Here is a 22,715-nt window from a genome sequence, read left to right as displayed (position 1 = left end):
ATCAGCAGTTGTGCCATTTCACTCCATTTTTGGTCCCCTGAATTAGCATGACAGTAGTCAGTATATGATCTTCTTGTCAAGAAGGTCCAAATGGGGTCCATATGCCACAACTTAATGATGAAATTCTTGGCCAGAAACCAGACCACCGCCCCCTCCTACCCCACGTTCTTTTTCCAAAGCTGTATAGCAATCCCTCTTTACCAGATTCGGGAACTTGCCATAGGGAGACTGTGACTCATCAATTACTAAGGCTTTATGAAAGGGAACTCAGCCAGGGTTTCATCATTTCTAGTGAAAAGCTGCTGGCTGACTGATCTGAGCTACCAATTCTGTGGAGACCTCTTATCCCAGCTAAATAGAAAGTGGGCAGTTGGTCAGGGGAGTATGAGTCAGTGAAATGAACCAGGAAAGGGCAATCTTATCAAGGTTTTCCTATCATGGTACCTCTTTCATCAACACAGAACCTTCTGAAAACTTTGGGCTTGTAAAGATATAAGATCAACATCATTCTGGAATTCTGCTTCATCTAATAGTTGCCCTCTCCATACTGAGTAGTCTATGTATTCCCTAATTTCTGGCAGTTCTTTGTTATGGAAATTTCCCTACAACAGCTGATAGTTTCACTGTGTGGTCTGAAATGTGAAAAATATGAATTGTGATTTTACCTTGCATTTTGCCACTTACCTACTTAGTAGAGTCTGGCAAGTGGCTTGCTCATCTTGATCTCAAATTTCCCATGAAATGAATTCCCTAGACTACCAAACCAAATGCTATTCATTCATCTTACAAATAACTCCTTGCTGTTAGAGGCGAGATACACAAATACATTTTGGTCAATGACCTTTGATGGTTTCCATTTTAATGGAGAAGAACGATATGGCCACCAAAATGAAAATGCTAGGCAAAAAGTGGTAAGTCCAGCATTCTAAAATGTATGAGGCTTAATAACAAATTCAGAATATTATTTCTAGTGGTGCTTTGTTTACCTGACATTCCAAGTGGGACGTGGTCTCTGATTTCTGTACTTTCCAACTTTTTTCATCTAGTCCCTAAATTTTCTTGCCTAAAAATCACTTAGCCAGTCCTGTTTCTCTGGTTTCGTGGCTCACTCTCAGGGTTTATGCCTCATCACTTCATACTGAAGTAACTTCTACTACCTTCTACCTCTTTTTGCTTTTATGTCTCCACACATTGTCAGGTCACATTTTTACAATTTTTATTTTATTAGTATATGTTTGAGACATATACAATTTGCAGCCATTTTGGCAACTAGTTACATACGCACAAGACCTCTTTCTTTTCAAAATTCCCTTCCTGAAGAGGCGTTGAAGAAAGAAAGGGAAGAGAAATGAGAGAGAAAAAAGGAAAAACAAATCAAGTTGTATCATGTGCAGGTACAAATTCCCTATGATAAATGTGATCATTGTATATTCCTAAACTATACCAATTAACTTAATTAAATTAAAATAAAATCCCCTTTCCTTCTTCGCTGCCACCCTTCTCCTTTAATTCTCCTTTCCCCATCTTCATTCTTGCTGATATTATTAACCTTAACTCATGTTTATGAATTACTACTGTTTACATTTATGAAGGTTACTGGGTTCCTCGACATAACGTATCTTTCTTCTGCTTATTTCCCCTTCCTTTTCCCCTAACCCCCATCAAGTTAAATTTATTTTTAAAATCACACATACACAAACTATAGTAGATAACAAAAAGCATTAAGTAGTATTCTCCTTTAAAATTTTCCATGTTTTTCAATTACTCAACTCAAACACTTCAAGTGATTCCAGCTGCTCATTGATTATAATGTCTGTACCTACAGCACAGTGCCCAGGTCAGAGTAGAATAACTAAAATAGGGTCATGTTCCAAGTTCTTTTCCAGCTCAAAGGGGATATCTGTGACCTCTTCCTGCTTCGCTGCAACCCACTAACCAAGTATTTCTCCCACCACCTATCAGGGAAAACCAAGGCCTATTTCATGGACTTCAATGTCCATGAAAATAAATCCAGTGACTTTAAACTGTTTAAAAAATGTTCCATATGACTCAGAACATTCCTGGGGTGACAACTATAATCCTCATGGATGCTCACAAGCCCACATACTAAAAAGAAATGTTCAAATTAGCTAGCTGGACATGAAGTGACCAACACCAACACAACAGCAAGCAGAACCAGGTAAAATCTGCCATCTAGCACACAATTCCACATAGACTATTTCAGGGAATAGTAGAAATGAAATTACCTTACTAATCATCTCTAAAAAGTAAGAAGTAACTGTTATCAATATAATCACCATGATTCTCTTCAATAAATAAGGTTTCCTAAACACCTGCTGTGCACCACAGGCATTACACTAGATGATACACGATAATACTCAGGGCTTGTTACGGCAGCTTGTGCAGGCCTAGCCTGGAACTAAAGACAACTCGGAAGACTGTGCTCTTGCGCTGTGTGACTACCATTACTCCTACATTTGCTAAGCGCTGGTCACTGCAACCAATCTGGGCTGGCAAGGAATTGTACCGATGGGTGTGCACACCTATATGGTCAAACTGGCAGCAAAGTGGTAAAGGACCGTGGGTTTCTGCGAGGGATCTTGAGGTATACCAGCACATCACATTGACAGAGGAGCCTGGGAACCTGGTACTGGTCACTGACACCAGCAGCTTATATCTTTCTTCTTTCCAAGAAAGGAGTAAACTACACTAAACAGTATTACTATAGTGCGACCATTTAAGGCATAATAAAACCCTTTTGGAAAGGGCTGGCCAGATAGCTCACCAGACTAAAGTGCCTGCTTAAGCAGGTGCAGGGACTGGGGTTCAACCTCTGGAGTGCCTTGCCAGCCCCACCCTTGGGGCATGCTGAGACGGTGACTGAGCCTGGGCGTGGTGGCCTGTGCCTGTAATCTCAGAGCTTGAGAGGCTGAAAACAGAAGAATCACTATGAGTCCGATCTGTGTAGTGAAACCCTGTAGACTCTGCACTAAATACATAAAAAATAAAAACCTTGGGAGCCTGATGATTGGAAATATAGATAAATATACATATACATATATAGATATATAGCTATATTGCTATAGATAGATATAGATACACCCCTTTCCTTTAAAATCTGGACAGATGCATAAACTTGACAGCATTGCCAAGAATTTTATTTATTATCTAAAGTAAAAATTCAGGGGCTGGTGAGATGGCTTAGTGGTCTAAAGCATCTACTTAGAACAAGCTTAGCAAAGCACAGGGACTGCAGTTCAATCCCCCAGCACCACATGCCAGCCAGCCCCGCCCCCTGGTGGGCTGAGCTGGACACACACACACACACACACACACACACACACACACATACAAATAAAATTTTTTTAAAAAGTAAAAATTCAAAGTTAAAGAAATAAAATTTCTGTTTTAACATGAGATTATGTTGTCAGATACAAAAATGTTAATGTATGACAAAATTATAATGTACTCCTATTGTCCTGCCTTTGGTTAGTGATATATTCACTACAAACTCATAAGTACATTTTTCCAGTGTATTTTTGGTCAACAGAATAGTTTCCATTTTAAAGATGTTTCATCACATAAAATGTTTCTTCCCTCCAAAAAACTTTATAAAAATTATATCATAATATTGTATGTGTTCTCTACAAGCTAGATAAGGAATTTGTCATTGTTTTCATTCATTAACTTAATTATGACATCCAAGAGAGTTGGAAAATGGACGAGATCTTAAGGAATGACAATCCAACCAGAATTCAGAATTATTTTACCCAATGGAGATATACTTATTCCATGCCTGCTTTGTGTCAGGCACTGTAGTAGGCACTGGGATAGCTAACTCTCAGCCTGCTGACTTCCGCCCAAGTCTACTTCAGGAGGAATAAGTATATTCTATTGGAAATTCAGCGTGGCAAGTACAACCTCCCTGAATCAATTATAATGTCTTACATTTTAAAGAAAATATGGAGATAGTGTGGCATGGGTTGATAACATTTTCTGAAAGCCAATGAACTCAATTAGAATCTTGCCTTTGGCACTTACTAAATGACCTCAATCGTTTTATTTATCTATAAAGCTGAAATTCTCTCTTTTTTATGTATTCAGTATAGGTTCTACAGGGTCTCAATACACAGATCAGATTCATAGTGATCCTCCTGTTTTCAGCCTCCCAAACCTTGGGATTATAGGCACGAGTCATCATGTCCAGGCTCAGTGGCCATCTCAGGGCGCCCCAGGGGTAGGGTGGGCGCTGCACACCCAGGGATTGACCCCTGGCCCCTGAGCTTGCTTAAGCAGATACTTTAGTCCACTGAGCTGTCTGGTCAGCCCATGAAATTATTCTTGAGCGATTCTGAGAGACTACACACTTTTAGAGGAAGACCTTTGAGTTACAGATAGTTTTTACATTCAAAAGAATTATGAAAACAAATAAGAGTGACAAAAAATGTCAAACAAAACAAAACAAGTAAAAAAAAAAAAGAAATAAAAAAACTCCTGGTAAATGGGAGAGTAGCTATTTGTGGTCCTAGAGCCCAAAACATTTACATCCAGCCCTCGTAGGAAAAGTCTACTGATGCTAGAAAAAGTTTGGTATCTCTTCAGTTCTATTGTCAGAGCACTTGTGTGTGAATCTTTGTTGCCTCTTACTAGTTGTGTGATCTTGAGCAAGTTATCTAGCTTCTATATACAATTTTCTTTGTATATTTAGTATAGACAATAATAGTACTTATTTCATATAATTACAGTTTGCATACGTTAATATGTATAAAATGCTGGGAGGGGTAATATTGGAGCAGTATTAGCTGTCCTTATCAGTATCATCATTTGATGTTCATCAACTCTTCAGAAGGTATTTGTATTAAATGAGGTGGTGCACATCAGACACTTAGGACAGTGTCCTGGTCGTGGCCAGCACTCAACCACTGGCAGCTATCACTGTTGTTATCATTACCATCATCATCGCCATCGCTAGAATTTCTTAAGCCCTCCTGCACACATCTTCTCATTAGAGCTTGATATCACCTCCCTTTGAAGAATGAGAAAAGGAAGCTCATGAAAGGAAAGAGCCACTGAGCCACAAGAGACAGAATGTGGAATGGAGATGGAGATTTTTGCATTCTCTACCAGTGAGTCCTCTTTCCACACCGCATTGCTTTTCCATCAAAAAAGGGAGGATCTGTTATTTGTCAGTTTTCTCCAAGTGATATAGTGCGAGTCCTGAGGGTCTGAGTATGCAGACAAACATGACTGTTCCTCTCTGGCAGGGCTCTGCAGACAGGAAGCTGGGATAATTGGATTCCAGCCATTTGGTTTTAGGACTGCATTTGTAACCAGCCAACTGCTGATGACCCAGCCTTGTGGAAAAAAGACCTGACCAAACAAACAGCTCCCACCAGCACCCTGCAGGAGCTCATTGTTTATGTTGCAGCAGGAGATTCATCAAAAGCAGCCACCAGCCTTCCAATGGTCTCTCCGCTCAGCAGAGCTGGCTGCAAAACCTGCCAGAGTTCAGCCTGCCACTAGGGACAAGCAGAGGTACCCGGAGTAAGGGAGTGTTTGGGTGAAGAGCCTCGATATAGTTGATGGCCGAGCTGGTGTGCTCAGATCAGAACTCTTGGGGATTATTTGAGCCAAAGACAGTATCAAGTGTCCTTTGAGCAAAGAGCACTCAGAGAGATGTTCATAGAAAGTTCATAAGAGCACAGTGGTATAGCATTGAAATCGGCTGATGACCAAAAAGGGGTAACATCTCAGTTAATTTATAAAAGAGGCATTATTAATATCTACATATTACCATGCCATTTCACTTAAACCAGCTTGAGCTCATTTGGGGTGGGGGCTCATGGCTGTGAAACTCTATTGCTAGACAGTATATCTTTTTGTGTTTTATGATTAAGTTGCTGCAAAAATAATGAAAATCACTCCTAAGGAACTTCAGCACTGGCCTTGACATATGGGGCAACATAAACTAAGTGCACTTTGTGGAAGGAGTTCCTGTGCTAGCACAAGCAAATAGCGTCTGCCTCTAATGGTGACAATAAATTCTGTTTAGAAGTGGCTCTGAGACTCACTCTCCAGGTGTTGTCTGGGAGACAGAGTTCTCAGTTTAAGAGGATGCAGTGATCTCACATCACCACAGCAGAGACCCCTAGAGGGTGACCAGGTGTGTTTCTCTCTTTTGGGTTATGGCAAACAAATTTAGGTTCCCTCAGCATTTGTGTAGAAGGCCCTTTGAAGTAGCAAAGAGTCCATCTCAGGATTAATAGGATAGAATTAAAAAGAAAAGTCAGAGTTGTTAAAATGTCAAAGCAGGTCCAGGAGCTACCTCAGCATTTGGAGCAAGGCCTTGAGTTTCAAATATTAGGATCCCTGCTCTTGCTTGGCCTCCTCCCTCTATCTGTATTGGAACCCTCATCCTTTTGGCTCTGAGTTTTTCTAACACCTGCTGTCAGGCAGTTAGCTGACCACCAGGCAATTCTGTACCATGTCACATCACCATCCAAACAGTCAAGCCAGCTGCCATTTACACCCCTCCCAAAGTCTGGCTCAGCTGTATCATGGGCTGAGAGGCTAGGATCCAGCCTGTGACAAACATGTCTGAATTTAGGAAAGGTAACGCTGACTGGTTAGTATGGGATAGTGTAGTCATGTAAACCTTTTCTATATTGACAGGGTAGGGGAGGAGCCAGGACCTTCTATTTACCATAAAAACACCAACCTCATGGCTTGTGGGGAGAAAAAGTAAAATAATGGTTCCACTGACTTTGTAAAATCAAGCTTTGCAGTACAGGCTTAGTGGCAATCTGTATACGTGAAGACATAGATTCATCTTGCTTGGTTTTGTGTGCTCAGTCTAGGCAGTGAACAAGCAAACAGCCAAAGATCTTGGAAACTTTATTGTTGACTCAAGGAAATTGATATTGGGCATGGGTAGGAGTACTATACAATTGTACAGTTTCTGGGTATCAAATTTTTATATTACAGCAATGCTTAAACTTCATCTTACCATCTATTTAAGATGTGACACTGTAAGGACACCTCCCAGTTTTAAAGGCATTGGGAAAATATGTTTAGCAGCATTATATGTACTTCCAAAATTTTGACAAAGAAACTTCTTTGCCAGAATTTATTCCATACTGAAAAGTTTAGTCATTTGATTCTTACAAGGTTATACCCAAGGAAAACAATATCACTAAATTTAAAAGGAAATATATTAATAGCATATAAGCATTAATAAAATTTAAATTATTAGTAAACTCCAATAAAGCAACATATAGTTGCCAAGTACTAGTGGTTTGTCATAACTGATGATAATATTATCCTATGCATAATCCCGGTCCCATGCAAATACTCGACACACTTAGTTGTAGACAATCTGCAACAATGCTGCAATTGCAGCAAACTTTTGTTCACTAAAATTCAAATGTCCTAATATGCATGTGGGTCCTTATTCCCTTGAAATCTGATTCCCAGAAAAGCATTTTATGAAAACACATATTCAGATAGTTACATCCCTAATCAATTATCAAGAATGGTTCAAAGTTTCTGAATTTCTCCAATTTTCACTTGGATCGCTAAAACTGGAAGTTTTAGAAAAATAGTATTCAGATGGCAACCCTTAGACAGTTTTGTTAGTTAAAGACATCAAGGGTACGGTAAGGCATGATGAAAGACCAAAGGGTGAAAATAAAGAGTCTAGATCACTGTGTAAGCAGGTGAGAGTGTGGATAAATGATCCCGGTTGATATTCGCAAGCATGGTGCACGCGTGAAGGCTGCTCCTTACGTCATTTGCTATTCGGCGTAACTCACAACGGGAAGGGCTGTGATTTTGTCTGTGTCATAGGCAAGGACACTCAGGAGTACTAAGTCTGAGGTTATAGGGCCACTAAGGAGCGAGAGGAACTCAGATTAGAACTCTGCCTGCTTGACTCTCAACCAGCATTGCTCAGCCAGTGGCCAGGGAGACGCCTAAGGGTGCTAGCTGCACCAGTCGTGGTTCCTTTCCCCAAGGAACTTGTAATTTACCTGGCAACTGCTATTTAAATGTTCATATGGTTATTGTACAAGGCACAACAAAGGCCACCACAGGGCAATTCATATTGTCAAATGGATGATGGAAGCAGAAACTGCTATGTTGACTCAGGAGAGACCAGGAAAATCATTCTGAGGTGGTCAGAAATGAGTGTATGCAGGAAATATCATTATATCCAACTGTATTTTTAAAGGTTCTTCAACGTGGACATATCACAGGGGGTTAAGGAATAAAGAGGGAAGTGGGGCCAGTCTCATTACTTAGTGAAATGAAGTGGTAACCTGCCCTGCATGTGTTCCAAGTTGCTACAAGACTCATAGAAGATATTAGCTACAAAACAGGCTTTTAAACATAAATTTAGGATAACCATGTCATGCAATAACTGCCCTCCTTCTTTATGCTTCCATAAGAATATTTTAAGAATACTGGAATACTCACGTAAGCCTGGGTCACCTAATAACATCAGTGTTTTCTTTCTTTTTCCCCCCAACTTTTGCTTGGCTCTTCCTCATCTGTGGCTGTTTTCTGTTTCAACTAAAAGTGGCTGTTCCTCTATCTCCAGCTTCCTCCTGCTCTTCTGCAGTAGACCGGTTCCTGTCTAACCCTGAACGTGCTCTGTAAGTCTGTCCCTGTGTGTGTTGTGTTCTGTCCATGTCTATTCATTCACTTTTTTTCACTCAAAATGTCTATAGCTTGTGTCCACTCTTCTGTCCTCACTGAATACAACTGGGGATGGACAGGGAAACATAACACATGCTGGCAGGTCTGCTAAGCCTAAGGTTCTTTCTGGACCTTAATCTGTTATTGACCTGAAGCCAAACATTCATGTAGTTTGGGAGGTTTATTTTATGGTACATTTCTCCATTTCTCAATGGTGTTTTTGGCTTCTTCTCTGGTCTAAAAGTCCTCCCTGCACAAGTCTCAAGGAACATGAGTGCTGTGGCAGGGTTGAGCCCACCCAGTGTAACTGTGGCTGTCAGAGGCGCTGGATTATCTCCCATGCACCTATTCATTTCTTGTATCCTTGGCTATGAGTGGTGGATTCCCACATATTTCTTAAACAAATGATTATCGCTAACTCAAGAACATTTTTAAAGAAATAATTGGATTTTTTAGAGCAGTTATAGGGTTGAAAAAAGAATTGAAAAGGGGATACAAAGATTTCTCATATACTTTCTGCCTACAGTGTACATAGATTTCTCTATTTTCAACATCTTCCACCAGAGTGGTACATTTATTTTGACTGGTGATGTAACTTTGACACATTTTTGTCACCCATATGTTGACACATTATGTCCCCCGTATGTATAGAAAAATGTTTGAGGACATAAGTCTACCACTGTAGTATTTTATAAAATCATTTCATTTTTTCCCCCAAGAATTAGGATTTCAGAGTGAAGCAAAGTCTTTACTTTTAAGACAAGATTTTGGAGCAGTCTTTTTGGGAGGAATCTGTCAGCCCATGTGACAGATCTGAAGAAAATGGAATTCCACTTACTACCAAGCAGTGACCTAACTAGATTACCCAGCAGGGAAGCTCCCAGCTGACAAATCAATAATGCCTTGCAAAATGAGCATTTTTCAGGGAGATATTTGAGGGAAAAAAAATGTCTAATACGAAAGACAGAAACAAAACTAATAGGTGAAATTACCTTAGATACCGTGTGGGGAGATAAAATCCTCATAAGTAAAAATAGCAATAAAAATATCATTAATATCCTGGAGAACTAGAACCAATATCATTGCGAATGGGAACCATGGATGGTATGAGAAGCTGAAAGCTGTTGTTTGTGTCTCCTTAGAAATTCCTCTCAACTTGGAAGCTGTTGTGGTGGTGTTAAGAAGTATGGCCTTTAGGGGCTGATCAATCCACGAAGGCTCTGTTTTCATAAATGAATCCACTAATATTTAATAAAATAGCTTGTGGTTTTAACAAAAAAACAAGTGAGGTTAGAGAAGGAGCACTTTGTGCTATTGTCTGATCATCAGATATTTCCATACATTCTGTGGTAAGCATGGGAAGACCTGTTGCCCCAATCCCCGAACCACTCAGATTATCCATTTTCTAGTAATCAAGATAAAACCAGTGTGAGAAATGAACAATGGGGAACCTGGGAGAGATTAGAAACCCTGGCCTCTGAAGAGTGCTAAGGCACTGAAGGCAATTTTCCTGAGGAAGAGGAGGATCAGCGTGCGATGCCACCATTAGTAGCCTGAGAATTCACTAGTCCACAGGCTAGAACAGACTCAACCTGGACACTTCAGCCAGCCCCAGTCTGCAATCAGCAATGGTATCTTACCCATCACCCTTGTACATGATCCTGCTCTCTCCTCTAGCTTTGCTGCTTCTTTTGCTCCTCACCTTAGCTTCCCCACAGTGTGGTCTGTGTCTTGATTGCCTGTCATTCCGCTTCCCCCAGGGCAACCTCTGTTTATTTTATTCTCTATCACCTAAGCAGTGGTCCAGCTGCTACCATCCACCTAAGCAGCAGCCTAGCTGCCACCTTCCAAGACCCTCAGTTATGCTGCTGTGCCTCCCCTGAGCCCCATCTCTCAGCACTCGAGGAGCACATGTAGGATGCCCTCTTCCTCAGATAAAACAGCCACTCCATGCTTTTACCTGCCTGTGCCCTTGTACAGTCCTGCCGGTGCCTGGAGTGCACTCACTCCACTGCCCTTGCATCCAAGGCACCATTAGGTTTTGTCAGCTCTACCTTCAGGTAACATCCTGAAGTAGCTGACTTCCCACCAGCTGCACCATTACCACTGTATATATCTGAGCTACAAACATCTGTGAACACCCCCAGAATCATCTTTGGTCTGCAAAATGATAGCCACCCAGGGAGCTCTACCTTCTAATCCCCAATATCTGTGGAAAAGGTGACCTTGTATGACCAAAGGGTCTGCAGATATGACTAACTACACATCTTGAGACAGGAAGGTTCTCCTGTATTATATGGGTGGGCCCACTGTGATCACAAGCTTCTGGAAAGTTGGAGGTAGTGACAACCAGAGTCAGAGAGACTGTGAAGATTGGGGCACAGAGTGGAGCTGCAGGGCCAAAGAATGTGGGCAGCTCCAGAAGCTGGGAAAGGCGAGAAGTGAATTCTCCCTTTTATAGCCCCCCAAAGAAGACCAATCCCTTCATTTTAGCCATAGAAGACCCAGTTTAAAGTTATAAATGCAAGAGCTGAAGACAATGCATGGTGCTGCTTCAAACCACTAAGTTTGCGATAATTTGTTACCAGCCACAGAAAACTAATACACTGAATTGGCCTTGGACATCAAATCCAAATTTTTCTAGTCCTACTGACAAATGTTCTACAATCTGAGGTACAGGATCTCAAGATAAATCCTGAGGGAATTTCACTGACCTTCTCAGACCAAAAAGCTACAACTCTTGTTGCACAGGTCCTGCTTTACCTTGGTCTTAACCATCCAGTAGAAAAGTATGAAGACGAAATATAGGAAGTAAAGCCATGCTGTTATGTTGAGCTGTGGGGGACTCAGGTCAATAATTTCTGACATTGCCAGTTAAACAGAAGACCCAATGCTATTATGGGCTACTGGACTCTTTTAGAATATTTTGCTGAGTTTACACACCTATAATATTCAATAACGGAACTCAGAAAAAATGGGGTATACAGATGAATGTCCATTTTGTATCTGTGTATTCAAAGTGGTTAGGATAGATACATAGTTGCATTCTCTTAATGAATAGAATGATTTGTTCTAATGGTGTTTGTAAATAGGATCTCAAGTGCACATCTTGTACAGCAATTAACCACTAAGAAGTATATATGCAGTGTGTTATTTGTTGAATCTGTACTTCCGATTTGATTTGAAACTGTCTCATTGCTATCTGTTTATCAATAAAATTTTGAAACAAAAACAAAAACAAAAACAAAAACAAATTGTTCTAGTCCCGTCTACGCGCAACAGCCAAATGATCCTACAAAACATAAGGCCTTTCTGAATTTACCCTGCTTGCAACGTTAGCTGCCTTCCTACTGCTCTTAGGGTGTGGGCAGCAGCTGCTAGTAGGTGGGCCTGTTCTGACCCTGCATCTCATCTTAGGCCGATGCCCACCTTGTCCTGCCTCTCCCCAACCATGCTCCTTGAGCTTGCGGTTCCTTTTGTCTTCATTGCCTCCACCCATCTTTCAGGTCTCATCTCTTGTCACCTTCTCAGTCACACTACCGTGATACTCACCCAGGTCACATCCTCCTAAGATGTTCTCATAATGCCAGAAAATACTTCTGACTCCTAGAGCTTCTTGTACCTGTAATTTTACACTAGACTGTGGATCTCTCACTACACTGTGAGCTCTGTGGGACAGTGACTGTGTCAATAATTTTCCATGATCCTCACTCCAAGGCACAGCACGGTGCCTGAACCAGGTTTGACCCTCAAAATAACATTTTAAAGTGAGCATATTACTGAATGAACAAAGGTGTAGAATTTGAAAGTCTCATTCACTCTTGAGCACTGAAAAAAATGCCTTCTGTGAAATCTTTATTTTTGTGTTACAGAGCTCTAGCTTCTGTGAGATTCTACCTGAGGATTAGCTCTCTTTAAATAGAGGCATTTTCTATTTTACTAATAAGACCACCTTCTCCTAAGTGCTCCCTATGTGCTGGGGAGGGCTGGGGTGGTGCGCCACCCGGTCTGATCATTTCCTGACAACACAGGCTGGGCAGGCAGAGGGGAGTGTGGGGACACTGCTAAGCACTGTGTCCAGGCTGCTCTAAGTGGGATCCTAATTGCTTGGTGGATGAATTGTACTCAGGTAATTACCAAGCCTAATGTAGCTCCTGTCACGTTTGAGTGTATTAATGTGAAGGGGAGAAGCAAACCAGCCTGAAGGGAGTTGCTTCCCACATTGCTGCTGCTTGGGAAACAGCAGTGATTTTTCATCAGGACATGAAACCGCCCAGGGACGCCCACTCACCAGTGGTCGCCTTCCCATGAGGGCAGCTGCCAGCTTCTAAGTCAGATTTTACACCAAACAGAGCTGGGAGAATGTCATCACCCTGCCAGATGACTCTGGTCTTTCATGGTGTTTCTTTATCAGTAAAACCATCTCAAAGGTTTCTTTCAGCTGTGTGGTCAATTAATGGTGGAGAAACATTTGGCCTTTTACTAAGGAATAGATTTACGCTCTGAATCCAGTACTTACTGGGGATAAGTCCTACCCTGATCATCTGATAACAAGGAAGCACTTATGGTGACGTTTATGATTTACTAGTTGACTAGCATCATTCTACTGCGCACTTTTTATACATTATCGTTTTTAGTCCCCGCGACAACCCACAATGCTTGGAATAATTCACAGAATTAACTAGGGCGGAGCCAGCACTTGAACGCGGGCACTTTGCATCAAAAGCCCATATTTTTATTTTTGTTTTCTAAGCTTCAAGTGGGCAAAACTAGCTGACTTGACCAAGGCAAGTGGACAGTAAGATGTCTTAGAATTTTAACCCTGTTGTGTTTGCCTGCAGTACTACTTGCTTCCTTTTCTTGCGACATTCCCAAATTTAAGGAATGTGTCAATAAGCTGCTGGGAAGAAATTCTCCAAGACAGTAGCTGCTGTCACTGAAGCACTGGGACAGATGCCACAAAGGCAAGCCCTGAATTCAGGCGGAGCAGGGTCACAAGGTGGCCATCCAGCTGACCCCAAGTCTTCTTCTGAGATTATTTACTATCAAAGCAAACATGTATCTGAAAATTAAAAACATGTTACTCATCGAGACTTGGGAATATCTAAATCCAGGCAGCACCCCTCAGGCTGGCTGCATGTCATGCTGCCTTCTTGCTGCCCCCCAGCCGAGGAATGCGCGAATGAGCCCTTCCTTTCCGTGTGGGCCACCCGTCCTGGCCAATGAGAGGCCCCACATTTACGACACGGCCAGAAGACTCACCCTTCTGCCCACATTCGTCTTTACAGAGCGCAGCTGCCTTACAACTTCCTCCCGACAAAGAGAGTTTCTGCTTGGAGTACCTGCTCCTGCCACACTCCTCTGCTCTAGATGTCTTGGCAGCTGACTGATTACCACACGGGGGGCCCACTCAGGAGAGCAGCTGGAGAGCGCGACGAGTGCCGTCTCCCTTGCCTGCGTTCTGTGGCAGCGCATCCTCTATGATCACAAGTATGGGTTTGCCTTCTCAACTGGAAGGCCCCCTTGCTATGAGCTCCCTGCGGCAACTTATTAGCCATCAAAAGGGGAAACTGTGGAGTGGGAGCTGAGGTTAAGAGCACGTGCCTTGTGCCCCCTGTGGCCTTGGATAAAGTACTTAGCTGCTCTGAGCCTCAGGTTTCCTCATCTGTGAACTGGATCCATCTAGAGTGATCACTACTTAACATTGTGAAAAGTAAATGAAATAATGTTTGTAATTATCAAAAATGATATGGTAGGACCAGGGAGATAGCGCAGTAGAATAAGCACTTGCCTGGCAATTGCAGGGTCCTGAGTTTAATCCCTGGTACCACAAAAAAAAAAAAAAAAAAAAGGTATGGTACCAGTAATGCATCTTAATTCCTCAATAAACTTAGCTGTGTAACGTATCTCCTAATTATCATTCTTTTACTCATGTTCAAATTTTTCCAGATCAAACATCTACCTCAGGAATATTTGTACTCCTCAAAAGTTGTTACCCGCTGCTGCTCGGGGCAAAACCAGTGCATGGTGTCTGCCTGGGTTCCTGGCCAGGCCTTGGCACTTCCCATGGTATTTAGAGTCCTCAGGCTTCCAGAGTCTCCCCTGTCTCTTCTGTGTAACCTAGTCATTTCAGCTCCTTGCCCTAGGCTATAGAACTACAGCCAAAAGAAGCTAGGGGATGGAACAGTTGATTGATGCTACTGTAGTCTGCAGACTTTCAAAGAGAGCTTGTGATTCAATGAAGGCCTCCTGTACTTTGGGGCCTTCTAGGTCTTGCATGAGCAGAAAATGAATGAAGAACATGTTTCTCAGTAGTCAAGAGTTGTGTGAATGTCATCATGACCGTCACTGCTATGTACTCACGCTTAGCTAAATGAGGTCTCAAGGGGAAGATGTAGACAAGAGAAGTTTAGCTTTGCCATGCATTGAGCTTTGGCTGTGTCAGACTCTGTGCTAATGTTCTCCTGCATTGCTGTTTAATCCATACAGGAATATGGTAAGTAGGTGCTGCTGCCTTCAGTGACAGAGGAAGAGAGAGAGGACTAGAGAACTGAAGTGACTTGCCACCTATCACAAAGCCAGTAGCTGGTGCAGCTTCGGTTGGGAGTTAGGTCTGCCATACTCCAGTCCTGGTCTTGGTCACCCTGTAGAATAATACAACCCTCTAGCTCATAAGAGAAGATAAAGGAGACCCACAGAAGTTTAAAGGTTGCATTTTCTGCTGGCATTAAATATCCCACTGCTCTGAGAATTATATTTCTCATCATCTTTACAGCTACCTTCTGGGCCAAGGTGCCGTCTTCTGTCTTCTGAGTTATGGCTGTAAATTCTTCAAGGAACTCACTGTCACCTTTCTGTCTTCTCTAGTCTTGTGCCACATGCAGTTTTTCAGTTAATGATGGGTCCCATATGTGCAATCTTTCTATCACACACTTACACTTAGGTGTGCAGTAGGCAGTACGCTCTAGATACGCCCTGACGTCCATCACCTATAATGTGTTTCTTGACATGTAGTTTTACATTAAGGAATGGGCAGCTGTGCTTTCAAGAGCACCAGAAGCAGCCTGCCGAAAGGTCCCTTGGATTCCTCACATACAGTAAGAGCCCAAGCTTTATTGGAGTCGCCAAGGCGGCCTCATCCCTGCTCTGGCCCTGGTACCTTGTTGACCTTAACTCCTTGCACTCCTTCTGACCCAGGACACCTCACCGCTCAAAAGATACCAGGCAGGATCTAGCCTCAGGACTTGGCACTTGCCATTTCCTTACCTGGCATGTCTTCGGCTTAGGCATCTGCTTGTTCCTCTGTCACTGTATACCAGAAGGTTCTGGCAGAGATGGAAACCACACATTAGTTAAACAATATTTTAATATAAAAGATGTCAATGTAGCATATGCTTGTTAACTACTGGAAGAGCAGTTAACAACGCTTTAAGGTGTTGTGGAGGTAGCAACAGCAAAGAGCAGCTACTCTCTCCAGGGCTTGGGAAATGGCCATCTGCATGACATAGGAACTTAGCTCAGCACCCCACTGCAGAGTCTTAGCCTCTGAGAGGCTGTCCTTAGGCTGGTCTGTGAAGGCCAGAGCCTGCTGTGGGGCAGCTGCTGGGCCTGGAAGCCTCTCCTGTGCTTTAGCGGAGATGCTCACAGCAACCTTAGCAAGAGCCAGCTCTGAGGTGGGGTGGGGAAGCTTTGCTTTCTTCCAGCTGTCAGGCTCCTTCCAATGACCCCTACTCCAGGAGGTTGACAAGCAGCCAGTGGGTTTGCAGAACAGCAAAGCCCAGCACAGAGGGTCTGAGACTCAGTGGCTGCTGCACTAACTTCCAAGGGTCTTGCATCTGCCTGGGAACATTCCTGCCTCCCCTCACTAAGAGCACATGCCCTGACCTATGCTCTCCCCTTTCCTGTTCTTACTCCTCCGCCCCAGTGTGCATCTAGCTGGCTGGCAGAAGCTGAGGCTCTGGTTCTCTATGTCTTCTCTCTCCTCTGTCTTAGCCATAGCCACAGTGGCAGTTGTGTGAGAGCTCAGACTCATGACAGTCCCTATGTCTTTATTCCTCAGCTAATACCTGGTTCTCTCCAGTTAAGAAAACTACTCATTTTTGATTAGGGTTTCTTGATTTCAGCACTATTCATATTTGGGGTCCTATGTTTTTTTTTGTGGGAGACTATGCTGTGTAGTGTGCAGTATTTAGCAGTGTCTCTGGTCTCTACCCCATAAAAGCCAACAACACTGCCCTGTCAGACACAGCCAGGAATGGCTTTTGGAGAACAAGATGCTCACTGTTCTGGTCTTATACACAATCCTTGGCTGTGTGAGAACCAGTTAGTACATGGTGTTGGCAACAGATGGAGAGGGTCTGATAGTGTACATTTGTACATCACTGACATCTCATCTCCTTGGGCAAGTTACTAACCTTGACCAGGCATGATTTTTCCCAGATGTAAACAAATGAAAACAATGTAATCTCATGGGGCTATTGTCAGCATTAAATCCCTAGTCAGATCAGCACCAACCAACTGATCAATACAAATCTGTAATAATTATTGTAATTGAAAGCAAACTTTAAGGTGAGCCATGACAAGCCACTAATACATTGCTTTGTCAACATGTGATGGCACATAACTGGCTGGTGAATTTTGCTTGTATCTCTGGGCCTGACACTGGCCTCAAGAGTGAGTGGTGATCATCCCCTTAAATGTTATAGAAATTCCTTACAGATGACTTCTGGATACTGATACATGTGTGACTGCTGATGAGACATGACTGCAGCTAGGGATCTAAAGAGAATTAATGTGTTGAGTGCAGCTGTGTGGCACTGCGGAATCGTGAGAAGTGCTTCTCCACTAGTCAGTATCACTATGACGCTTACAGTCAACTTGTTGCTTCATTCACCTAATTGATTTACTCTTGCAAATGGCACCACACAAAACTGAAATGATAAACATGGTTACATCATATTTCAGATTCTGAGTGTTTTCCTCTCAGACAGCACTTTCACGGTGCTGAACGCCAGCACTGGTAGAAGGGACCTAGCTCATCCCATGCAGCTTGAGTTTCTCTCGGATGAGTGCGGCAGAGCCCCAGGTGTGGGTGGGACAAAAGAAATCTGGGTCCTTGTCCCAGTTCTGTCACTCAAGCTCTGTGTAACCCTAGACACATTCCCTTCAGGACTCAGTTTCCTCACCTTTATCTTGTGTAATCTGGGTGACCTTTCCTCTTTGTGAAATCCCAACTGATCCGGCATCCCCGACACCATGCCCTCAGAAGGAAGGTGAGAGAAGAGGGAGTGGCACTTGGTTCCTGCAGAATTTTACTGCCTTCTTTCCTTCCCTCCTAGGTACACAGTTCTGCACAGTGGGCACCACCAGGAGCTTGAGAAACTGCCCATACACCATGACCCAGAGTCCCTGGAGTCATGCTTCTGATCGAGGACGTGGCTTGGGACCTCAACCATTCATTTCCATTCATGTTTGCATGAACAGGACACCCTGGCATCACTCCTGGCACCACCACCAGTGAGGCACAAGGCACCTGGGCCCCAGGGCCTAGCGAAGGTACTTGGAGGATAGAGCTGGGCTGGACCTGAGGTCAGAGCATCAAGGATCTCACAGTCACGAAGGGATTTCGGGCAGATCCAGCCTACCACCCAAAGCAGGAGCAGCACCTTTCATCGCATCCCTGAAAGCTGGTCAATCTCTGCTTGCATACCTGAAAGCTAGGAGGTCAGTGCCTTCAAATGCACACCCTTCTGTCATCGGAAAGTTCTAATCATAAGGCAGTTTTATCCTTTGCTGGAACATAAGTCTGCTTCAGCTTCCATCTGGGGCCAAGCATTGGGCTCCCTTCCCCGGAGAACCCGCAAGTATCCCAAGACTGTGATCTGCCACCCAACGCCCCCACCACCTCCTTCTCTCTTAACTCAGCCTCCCATTTCTTCTCGGTTCTTGCCCATCGTGATGTGAGCGTGCTCTCTTATGGAATTAAGATGATGTCAATGCCAAGAAGAAGTGAGGGACTGAAAAGGAAAACGTGGAGATTCGTGGTTTATAGCCATGAACACTTGTCTTCTCTTTCTTCAGACTGGGGACTCTGCCTAGGTTTTAGCTTTACATTAATTGCCAAAAAACATCTTTAGAATTGTGCAGAGGGTCATTTGGAATATTGATTCACTTCCCTCCAGTGACCATGCAGAAATGATGCTTTCCTGAGAATGTTGATCGAGAATGATTTTACAGTGAGGGGAATGGGCTGGAAGCTGAGTCGCTGTTGGGAGTGCCTGCTGGGGCTGTTCTGAGCTTGGACTGAGCAGCACTTGTGAGTGGCAGGACAGTTTTCTGCTCTGGGCAATGATATCAACCCCATTAACTTCCGCTGGGGGAGCTGCCCTTGGCCTTTCCTGCGCAGCTCCACTTCATAGCACCTCATTCCCTCTGAGCTCCTAGGAAGATGCATCCCCTTCAGTAGCAGAGTTGTTTATTATCCCCCAAGTTTATTTTGTATACATTGTGCCTCCAAGCTGAGACTCTGGGGGCATTCTTTTAATGACAAAAGCCCAGTTGAACAAATGGCTTGCTGGTCCGTGGAACAAAATGGAGGCAGCAAAAAGATAAGTGGGGCTTGGGTGCACACAGCACAAGATAAAGAGGCGCCCAAGTTGGTGCCACTGGCTGTCCTTGCCCTTTTGCTTAGTCTGTTGCTCCTTCCTCCCCAGTGATCTCACAAGTCACAGTTGCCTCCTTACTCTCCACTCCATCCATGAGGTCAGGATTCAACTCACAGGCCATCGTGCTGACTTTGGTCCTCAGACGTGGTGTGGGTGCAGGGATGGTCAGGCTGCATGGAAGACAGGGGACCCAGTGTCTGGTGTTAGTGCTGAAAGTCCCACATCCCAGGCCATCCTCTGTGCAGGCACACTGCAGGGGCTTGTCCCCATACTGTAGAACCCTCCCTGTTTTGAAGGCTATCACCTATTGGGGTTCACTCCTCTTCACTTTTTCATGTGGAAGGTGGAGGGTAAAGACCTTGGAGGTCCAGTGTTCTCTGTATGCTGTCTGGGTGCAGTCTCTGCGCTCCTCCAAACCTTCAGCACTTCTTAGGGCAGGACTAAGGCAGAGAAAGAAGCCTGATGGCAGTCAGCAGAGGTGTGCTCAGTGCTCTGAAGTAGCTGGAAAAGTATTCAGTGTCCCACACTGAGAGGCTCTCCCTTGTATCCAGGTGTGCACACAAGCTCATAGAGAGTAGGATTTCATCTTATGAAATGCTTCTCTTCCCCAGGGCTTAGCAATCAAGCATGCTTATATGACCTTTTATTTCTCTGTGACAAATCTCCTTTATACTGAATGACAACTTGGATTCAGTAGAGATCCAAAGATTAAGACATAGGTGGCAAAAGGAAGTCTTACCTCATCTCAGGACTCTTCCTAACTTGGTGGACATGCTCCTGGGAACTGGACCACGATCAGTGTCTGTAGAGGTCACAGACATATTGGACTAGAAAAGGACAGCACCTGAAGAAACGGCAACATTCTTCCTTGCGCAGTGATTTCTTTTGCAGAAGAGAGCTGCATAAGCATATTTTGCTGTCTCTTTGTAGTAGGGCTCGGATGACATTGTGATATATCATATATCCTCAGTGAAGACTCACAGGACAGGATCAGATTTGTGCCATCTGTGCAGCTGCTAGCCTGGCAATAGCTACAGTTCTGTCTTCCCAAAATCCAACTTGTGTATGGAAGACTCAGAAGGAAAATCTTCAATGGCAGGCTAGCCCTATCAGGAAGAATTGTTCCTGTGGCAGAGGCAGCTGTGGGCCCAGCATCACCTGCCGATTGCCCCAGCAGTCAGTGGGGTGATGGATGCCACAGTCAGCCTGCCTCCATACCTGCTAGAGGGGGATTCACTCTGCTTCTTCACCCCATCCAGCCCAAACAGCTGTCCAGCCCTGAAAGTTCCATTCCAATCCTCACCATTTGTGGCCAGGAAGCAAAAGAAATAGATCCACTCCTTCCATGGACACCCAAGAAGGTGTTTGTAAAACACCTTCTTTCTAGGATTTGGCCAACTCACCAACATCTCCACTTCATGCTGCTAACTTGCTGTCCTGAGGCAAATTGCCATCTGGCTGGGGAGTGGGGTGGGCACAAGGGTGGGTGAGGGAGGGCACCTAGGCAAGGACCAGGGAGTGGGAAACTACATTGCTTTTAATATTGTCTTCAAATGAGAACAAAATAATAATGTCTTCTTGGTGCTGTGTTGTCTCGGCATTTATCTATTTGGTCCTGTAGTTCTCTTTGGTGCAAGAGCTGAGTTGCTTTTCCCTTTTTCTCTATTACTTGCCTTGGCTGTGGTAGAAATCTTCCTAGTAGCACCACATCTAGAGGAGGAAAACAAAGTCTAATGGAGTTAACTCTCTCCACCAAAATTCATGGTCTCTTCTGCCACTGAGGCAACGTTTTCGGCTTGAATTGAAACAATACTGGGACAGATTTGAGGGTCTGGGTGTGATGAGACAGAATGCCTTGTTGGGCCTCATCCAGCAGCTGCCTCCATTGTCTCGCCTATAGAACAGGGACATCACTGAGAGGGCAGAATCGGTCACTGTGAGTGTCCCAACATGGATCACCATCGGCCTCCATTAGTTTTGTCAAATATGCCTCCTGCCTATGGTATCAGTTATTTGATGTCTTTATTTAAATTAGTTTGAGTTTTCACTTGACACAAATTTATTTTAAAAGGAAAGATTACATTAGTGTCCAAAATAGAAAATCAATTTTACTTACCCCGAATAGAAAGCAGCCATAGACATAAACAAAAAGAAAATAAAACTCTCAAGTTCCCCACTGAGAGCTTAGATCCTTTTCTGGGCTCTGTGGAATGTCAGGAATTGTTAGAGGCACCTGCCACTCCTGCAGGACTCTGCCATGAGATAGAAGTGGAAGGAAATGTATAGAAGAAATAAGCTTCCGGAACTTTAGAAATCCAGGGGATTTAAATACAAGAAGCATTTCACACTTTTGGAAACAGAGAAGGAAAGTGAAACTCTTAAATTCTGATCATCAACCTGATTGTACAACTTCTCTTTGCTTGTTCTTTCAGCTCTTTCCAGAATGTAACTTAGTTAATAATTATAAAGGAAGTCAACAAATTACTGAGCTTCTTTTTCCTAGGTACTGTGGTTAAGTGATTTGCATGGATTAACTCACATAATTCCATAAGTCTTATAAAATTCTGTACTGTAAAAAGAAAAATTAAAAAAAAATTATGACTATAAGATGGGTACCAAGATGACCCCCTCTTTACAGATGACCAAACTGCTCAGCTGAGACATTGGAGAATGGCCCAGGGTGAGAGATCTGCAAAGTGTGGGTTTGGAATGCAAAGCTGGCTCTCTGAGTCTGAAGACTCAGTCCTGCAAGTGCCCATTGGCGTTCATTTCTGGGGTTGGTGGGCTTACATGTCACGTGCAGCCTTTCCTCTTCTTGCCCTGGTACTGAGCAAGTGTTTTCCCTTCTTCGGTTTGGGAGCTGAAGAACCCACACAGGGCTATTCCCCATCTACCACCCCCTTGCTCTGTTGCTTTCTTTTCTGAGCCTCAACCTCCATATTTACATAATGAAAGCATCCAGGCTGAAGACTGACCAGCAGGGCAGGGCAGGTGCTCAGCACTGACACTGCCCAGTCTCTCTAGTGTTCTGCTGCCTGGGTTACTGAGCAACCAGCCACAGACTGCAAGAACCAGAGCCAAGAGCTGCTCCCGCCCTGCGCATCCCGTGTGGAATGCACAGGAAGCGTGGACTTCTCGGTGTTTCTTGGGGAGAGCACCGTGTGGTCGATTTCAACACTCCCAGGGAGCATGGAACCACGGTAGGAACCTCAGTTTCTCTACACTTTCACAAGATCTCTGCGCCCCTCACAACAGCTAGTGGGGAGGGATTGCTGATTTCATTCAACAGAAGAAAAACACACTGGGCAGGCCAAATAGCTCAGCAGATTAAAGCACCTGCAAGCAGGTTCAGGGGCC

The 22,715-nt window shown here is 43.8% G+C and overlaps 1 protein-coding gene across 2 annotated transcripts in view; it reads left to right on the top strand.

Annotated features, from left to right (window-relative positions):
• Positions 1–18,270, top strand: part of Htr4 (5-hydroxytryptamine receptor 4) — a 172,375-nt gene extending 154,105 nt beyond the window's left edge. The window contains exons 6-7 of one of the 2 annotated variants that reach the window (XM_004631275.3): positions 8,576–8,651; positions 18,033–18,270. In XM_004631275.3, the coding sequence (XP_004631332.1) occupies positions 8,576–8,636 (61 nt within the window). In that variant the 3' untranslated portion in view covers positions 8,637–8,651; positions 18,033–18,270. The remainder of the gene's footprint in view (positions 1–8,575; positions 8,652–18,032) is intronic. The other variant, XM_004631274.3, reaches the window with a different exon arrangement.
• Positions 18,271–22,715: the final 4,445 nt, after the last annotated feature.

The sequence above is a fragment of the Octodon degus genome, unplaced genomic scaffold (genome assembly GCF_000260255.1).
Source record: "Octodon degus isolate 3935 unplaced genomic scaffold, OctDeg1.0 scaffold00040, whole genome shotgun sequence".
Taxonomy (NCBI): domain Eukaryota; kingdom Metazoa; phylum Chordata; class Mammalia; order Rodentia; family Octodontidae; genus Octodon; species Octodon degus.
Note: the sequence above shows the minus strand (reverse complement) of the source record. Positions and strands in the feature narration are given on the sequence as shown.